Source organism: Condylura cristata, unplaced genomic scaffold (genome assembly GCF_000260355.1).
Source record: "Condylura cristata isolate star-nosed mole 26May11 unplaced genomic scaffold, ConCri1.0 scaffold00035, whole genome shotgun sequence".
Lineage (NCBI taxonomy): Eukaryota > Metazoa > Chordata > Mammalia > Eulipotyphla > Talpidae > Condylura > Condylura cristata.
The window spans coordinates 14,309,484-14,316,233 of NW_004567136.1; the positions used below are offsets into that span (position 1 = coordinate 14,309,484).

Sequence of the window (6,750 nt, forward strand, 5' to 3'; positions counted from 1 at the left end):
CCTCTGCGCCCACACAAGTTATCCCTTCCCCAGAAGCAGTTGGTGCAAGGGGCGGGCAGGCGGACGGGCATTTCACCCTAATCTGAGCAGCCGGTATATTGCGGAGCGCAGCGCCCCGACGTGCGACTGCTGCTTGGGGGCACTCGGCAGGGTGGCGAGAGGAGCATGGAACCCACGGAAGCCTGGGCGCCCAGCTGGGCAAGGTAGAGAGGGTGGTGCGGCCAGGCTGCCAGTCTGCGCAGAGGCCTGGGGTGCAAGAGTGTGGCGGGCTCGTGTGTGGTGGCAGGTGAGGCCAGGCGCCTGGGGGGTTCTGAACGCAGAGGGGAGACATCTCCTCAGTAGGCTGTGGGCAGCCGCTGGAGGGATTAAAGCCAAGGTCCTGGGGCAGTTGACAGTGTCAGGTGCTTTTCACGGTGTTGGCATCTTCAGTGACCAGCGCGGACACCGTCTCCCCCTGTGGTTCCCCAGTTTCTGCTGGGGGGGAGGGGGAGACACCATGTAGAAATAGCGCCAGGGAGTTGGGTGTTGCTGAGGACAGGCAGGAAGGGCGGCTGGAGCAGAGAGATGAGGGCGAGGGCTGGTGACGGCTCTGCAGAGGACTGGAGGGGCGGGAGAAAGGGGAGGCGCAGTGTGGCCCCTGCCCCCGCGGGGACAGCTCCCCGGGAGCGGGGTGGGTGGGCGCCGGCTTCCATTACGGTGTCTCAGCTACTTCATGCTTCCTGAGTCCTCTTTTTCTTTGACTAATAGTCTGGACGCGTCACACTGGCCTCTCGTTGCAGCATCTTCCCTCCAGTGCCCGGGCAGGAGCGCGCCCCCAGGTGGGCGGGGAAGCCGTTTGAGGAGGTCCCCATCGCGCACATCAAAGCCTCCTACAACAAGTAGGTGCTGAGTCCCCTGGGGCCTCAAGGGTGGGCAGGGGAGGGTGTCTGGCCGTGGGGAGGGTGTCTGGCCGTGGGCCGGCTGCCAGTCCAGGCTCCCTCCTGGCTTGGGGCACGAGCTCTTGGGTGGGGTGGGCCCAGCCCCTGGACACGCTCCTCGGTCCCTGGGAGCTCCTGGCCCGCCCACGCGCCGCAGCCTCAGGTACTGGCCCCTCCGCAGGGTTTGCTGGCGGGGAGGGGCAGGGCGTGGGCCAGCCGAGGCGGCTCCCGGGCATTTCAGGTGAAACGCTGGGTCTGAGTTTGCTTCAGAATAGCCCCTGGGTGGGAAATGGGCAGAGACCGGCCCACACGGGACAGGAGTCCTGCCGGAGCGGGACGTCTGGTTATTTGAAACGGTCCCAGCGAGGTCTCGGTGTGAGACACCAACTTTCCTAGGGGAAAGACGCCTGGGGCGAGAGCTCAGCGGCCCCGTTTACAGAGCGGGTGTCTGGGCGGCTCAGGCACCGTAAAAGCACCAGGCCGGACTTACCTTCTCGCAGGTCTGGGGCCTGGCAGGCCAAGGTCAGGGTGCCTGCACGGTCGGGTTCCAGAAGGGCCGCTGCAGTGGGGGCCCTGGTGCCCCGCCGCAAGGGCAGCCCCTGGAGACCCCGCACCTGCTCCCGTCGTGTGGGGGAGGGCGCCGCTGAATTGGGGTCCCGGCAGAGCCCCCTTAAAGCGCATGCGTCTCGCGGGCCCTTTCCTGCCCTCCTGCGTCAGGCTGGCGTCGGCAGCAGAGCCTGCCTGGCCCACGCCCGGCGCCCCCCGCCCTGGCCAGCAGCTGCCTCCTCTCCCAGCACACAGATCCAGGTCGTTTCTGCCGAGAACCAGCCCCTTGCCCGCGCCTCCTGTGGCACAGAGGGCTTTCGGAATGCCAAGAAGGGCACCGGCATCGCCGCGCAAACAGCCGGCATCGCCGCCGCTGCGGTAAGAAGCTGCCCCCACCCCACCGGGCCCCCACCCCACCCCGGTCTGGCCTGTGCTGCTCCCTGCCAGCAGAGCTGCCCGCGGACCGCGGCCCGTGCGACCCTCGCTGTGTCCCCGACGTGGGGGGGCTATAGCCGGCCCTCGGGTGCGGGCCGGCGCTGTGGTTAGAGCACACGTGCACAGCTCGCGGGGCGTGTGTGTGGCCCCCGTCCGAGGGCCCCCGGCTCACCCATGGGGGGAAGGGCCTGTGAGGCTCAGTGCCTGGCCCTGCCCCCTCGGCCAAGGTGCTTCCGAGGGAAGGGCTCGAGCACAGGCCTGGCCTGGCGTGTGGCAGCGCCGCCTGAACGGGCAGGTGCAGCAGACGAATGGCCTGGCGCTGCCCAGGACCTCGGCAGTTCTGCAGGGCGCTGCCTCTGGAGTGAGGAACCGACAACTGCCCAGTTCCCGAGACTTGGAGGCATCAGTTCCGGGCGCCGCGCTGCGCGCACTCCCCACTAGGTGGCGCTGCTGTCCCGGCCTCGGCCGCCGGTCTGCCCGCCCTGTGCTGGCCGCCGCGTCTGCCCGCCCTGTGCTGGCCGCCGCGTCTGCCCGCCCTGTGCTGGCTGCCGCGTCTGCCCAGCGTGGCCCCTCTGCTCTGCGGGCACCGTCTCCCTGGAGCTTTAGCAGAGAGGTCGGGTGTGGGCTGCTCTTCCTGAGGCACTGACCCTGCCTGCCTTTCCCCAGAAAGCCAGAGGGAAAGGCGTGACCCACGTCCGCGTGGTGGTGAAAGGCCTGGGTCCCGGGCGCCTGGTAAGTGCAGGGGTGCAGTGAGGGGAGTGGGAGGGAGGGGCCCCGGGGGCTTAGGGGTTGCTCTTAGGAAGCAAGCCCCTGCACCAGACAGGGCCCCTGCCCTGGGCCAGGCACTGGGGAGAGGTGGGTTTGGGGGTGCCCTCAGATGAGTCTAGAGCATGTGTCCATGATCCTGGGAACCCAGACTTACTGGATACCAGCAGGACAGCCGTTCCAAAGGGGCGATGTCCGCACGGACTGTGCTAGACCAGCGGGCACTAGCAGAGGAGGGGAGGGGTGCTCCAGGCCAAGGAGACCGCGGGCTTTGCTAGTGGGTCAAAGCACCGGTTGGGGGACGGGAGGCAGCTGCCTCGGGAGGCGCCGGTGGCACTGGGGCTTGGGGGAGCCCCTCCCCGCCCCACCCTCGCAGCTTGACAGGGACGCAGTCGTCATTTGAGGACTGAACAGCACACTGTCCTCCTCCTTCCAGTCAGCCATCAAGGGACTGACCATGGGCGGCCTGGAGGTGATCTCCCTCACCGACAACACCCCCATCCCGCACAACGGCTGCCGCCCCAGGAAGGCCCGGAGGCTGTGACGGGAGGGAGCTGCAGCCCTGCAGACGCCACTCCAGCGGACCACGTCCCAGCACCGCGGGGGGTCTCCCTGCTGAGACCGGGGTCCCGTGGCAGTGAGCAGTGTGGCCTGCCTCCTGGAAGCGCCACCTCATGGCGGTTAGGGAGCCGTGGCCCACGCCCCGGCCCTAAGCGGGACTCTGTGCTCAGGGAATAAAGACGCCAAGTGTCTGAGTGGCCTGATGTCTGCGCACTTTACTCCTGAGCCGCGGCCAGTCCCCTTCCGACGCTGGGCTGGAGCCCGGGAAGGCGGCTGTGGGGGGCTCTGCCCGCTGGGCTCTCCCCAGGGGCTGCATCGGCCTCCTCAGGCCGCTCGCCTTCGTCCCGGCTTGTAATGGCCCAGGCTGGTGCCGCTGGCCCTTGCTCTCAGGGAAGAGAACCAGGCAGGCCTGCACGGTGCAGTGGGTGGGACCAGCAGCCTGCGCCCCCTCACCCCCAACCCTCGCTGCTCCCCCCATCAGATGTGCGGGCTCAGCCGGCTCAGGGGAGCCCTGGCAGCTGGCTGACGGGGCTGTGAGCAAGCAGCCTGAACGAGGGCACACGGGCAGACCTGGCCTCGCTTGCCACGCAGGTGCCGAGAGCAGGGCCAGGGGTGAGGGAAGGGGTCGTGGACGAAGGGGTGCTGGCTGCGGGGACGCACATCCCCAGTGGCAGCGTGAAAATGCAAAACTCCCACATTCTAGAAACGCCACGTGCACCCACCACCCAGCAGTGGCATCTCAGCACCAAGGGGAGCCCGTCGGGCCGGAGCCCCTTGAGGGACGGGGCGTCCAAGCTGGGGGTGCCACACTCCAGCACCTCCAGAGTTCCGGGAACCCCAGGGCTGTGACTGGCACCAAGGACGACCCCGACGGTCTCCCCGGTGACCTTGACCATGAGGCTGCTCTGGAAGGCCGCGGGCCGCCTCCCGGCTGCCCACACAGGTCCCAGGCGACTTCTAGTCCATGTGGGTCTGGACGATGGCTGCTCCGGCCATCAGCTTGAAGGGGAGCGGGGCAGGGAGTTGAGAGGTCAGGAGGCGTTAGCTCCACTGCTGCCTCACAGGGCCAACAGGTCGGTCCGTCGCCGCCTCTGGAGCTGCACCGAGGGCCCCATCCCCACTCTGACCGCAGGGGCCCTACACCCCGCTGGCACTGTGCTGCGCCCACACCAGCCCCCCCACGGCTGTGCCGCGGCAGTGACAGCGCTGGCCCTTCCGGCCTCCAGGCCGCATTTACCGCTCTGCACGCGCTGGACCGCTCCCTGGTGCCCCCCCACCCCCCGCGTCTATCTGGAGCCCCTTCCCAGAACAGTACCTGTTGCGGCCTCCTCCCCGGCCCCCCGCCCCCCTCGCTGTTCCCAGACACTCGGAGCTCTGAGGCTGCACTGTAATCCTGCTCACTGCCCCGCCCTCCACATCCTGGCAGTGTGCTAACTCGGTTGGTGCTCAGCTTGTGCCCACTGCCAGGCTGGGGCGAGGAGCTGGCTGAACTGGGGGAGGGGTGGCTAGCGCCCCTACTCCGCTTGAACCCATTTCAAAGCCACCATCGAGGTCAGGCTGCCGACGAGCTGACTGGACGTGAACATGCCCATGTTACAACATAGGGCCCGCCAGCTCCTGAGGGGACGGGCTATGCGGGCCAGCAGGCGTTGGCAGGAGCGGTGTGGGGCTCGCCGTCGGGAACCCCAGAGCCTGCCAGCCCCACCTCTCGTCACAGAACGTGCTGCACTGAGCGCGCTCCACTGTGGTCAAGAGCGCTGCCCACATGGCACCTGCCCGGCCCACACGGTGCGGATGTGAGAACACCCCACGACCCCACAAGCCCGAGCTCCCCGCCAGCGCGAGGGAAGGAAAGCGTCCTGGCGGCAAGGGCAGCTCTGTCTCCCCTGCTGGCACCCACAGCCGCACCCTCCCAACAGCAGCTGAGCCCACAGCCTCCGGCCCGGTCAGCTCCCTCCAGGGACCAGCATCGGGACACGCCGGCCAGACGAGGGCAGAGGCAGTCACGACCAGGGCACACGTCAGTAAGAAAATACCAAGGCTTTATTTCTTTTCTTATAAAGACAGCCCTGCTTGTCGCTAAGTGACAAGGACGTGCCCGGCTCGCCAGGAAGCAGGTTACCCGCTGCAGGCTGCACACCTTAATGCCAGAGAAGGGCACGGAGACGAGTGTAATGCTTTCATCTTCAGAGCAATAAAAGGAAAAACCAAACTAAGTGGCCCCGTTAATGCTGGGCACACCCACAGGCGAGAGCGCGCGGCCGTGAGGTCCGCCGGGCGCTGGGCTGCCCACAAGTGCGTGCTCCCTCGGCCAGGTCCCCAGCTCCCTGGGCTGCCCCCGACAGCGGGGTTCAGAGTCCGGACCCCACGTGCGGCACTCGGGAGGCCCAGGCCGGGCGGCGCCTACGTGCAGCTGTGCCGCATGTGGAAGTTGACGACGTACTCGGCGTTGGTCCTCTGCACGGATATGGCGAAAGGCTCGGAGGGGTGGAAGGTGAAGGCCACGAGGCGGCGCACGGTGTGGCTGACGGGCCTGCCCAGCAGGCCCGCCTGGATCTCGAACTTGAGCAGACCCGAGTCCCGGGCGTAGAACCTGAACAGGCGAGAGGGGAGGGCTCAGCTCTCGGCGCCGACCCCGCAGTCCGCACAGCAGCGCGCGAGGCAGCCCGGACCTGGGCCCAGGGAACCCCACTCTCTAGGCCCCGGGCCGCTGGTCCTTTCTCCTCTCCGAGCTGACCTGTCCTGGCGGCCCTAACTGCAGCCTCCCTGCCCGCGCGCCACCCGCCCGCCGCCTGTCAGGTAGACGGGAAACACAAGCCACGTGCGTCACTTAAACGTTCGGGGAACCACGCTAAAGAAGTGGAAAGAAAACAGTGAAACTCACTTGAGTGGTGGGTCTCACGTGACCAGCACCGGCGCCCACCAGCACCACCTCAGCCCCCACCGGAGCCCCGTCCTCCGGGGCTGTTTGGCGCTAGGCCCGCAGAGCCTCAAGTGCGGCTGACGCGGGAGCGAGCTCACTGGCGACTCTCGCTCGGGCACTCGGCGACCTCGCCGAGCGCGGCTGCACTCGCCCGTGCCTGCCGGGCCGGCTGCCAGCTCACTGTGAGCGTTCGTTTGGAAGGGTCTTCACGCGCCCAGAAATACCGCGCAGTGGCGAAGGTCCCTCTGCACACAGGGCGGAGGGGCCAGCCCCCAGCACGCACCGCAGCCCCCGGGAGGCTGCACTCGGGATCGGGAGAGGGCCACGGTCGGGCTGAGCTCGGGAGGCCGCGAGAACGAGGGGCCGGAACCAAAGCGCTCCAGGCGCTCTAGGTCAGCAAACGCGCAGGGGTAGGGATCCGCGCCCGTCGGCTCAGCGACACCCGGTATGGACTGGCATGCTCGGGACTTGGTGTCATGAGTAAGCAGTGACCTGAGGTGGCGACTGGAGAAACGCAGAAAGCCAACTGGGCCAGTAAAGGCAGATGGTCACATGACCGCTGCACCTGCCGAGGACTTGGGGTACCGGTGCTCCTCGAGTGCC

General features: G+C 67.8%; 2 protein-coding genes across 3 annotated transcripts in view; one reads left to right on the plus strand and one right to left on the minus strand.

The window, feature by feature from the left end:
- Positions 1 to 165: 165 nt before the first annotated feature.
- MRPS11 (mitochondrial ribosomal protein S11) lies at positions 166 to 3,427 on the plus strand. The gene is made up of 5 exons (XM_004692977.2): positions 166 to 198; positions 748 to 878; positions 1,712 to 1,841; positions 2,565 to 2,630; positions 3,100 to 3,427. The coding sequence occupies exons 1-5, from the start codon at positions 166 to 168 to the stop codon at positions 3,205 to 3,207; spliced, it is 468 nt and encodes a 155-aa protein (XP_004693034.1). The 3' UTR covers positions 3,208 to 3,427.
- Positions 3,428 to 5,255: 1,828 nt separating this feature from the next.
- DET1 (de-etiolated homolog 1 (Arabidopsis)) overlaps positions 5,256 to 6,750 on the minus strand; it is a 9,544-nt gene continuing 8,049 nt past the window's right edge. For both annotated transcript variants that reach the window (XM_012732766.1, XM_004693103.2), the window contains one exon: positions 5,256 to 5,817. In XM_012732766.1, coding sequence (XP_012588220.1) covers positions 5,628 to 5,817 — 190 coding nt within the window. In that variant the 3' untranslated portion in view covers positions 5,256 to 5,627. The remainder of the gene's footprint in view (positions 5,818 to 6,750) is intronic.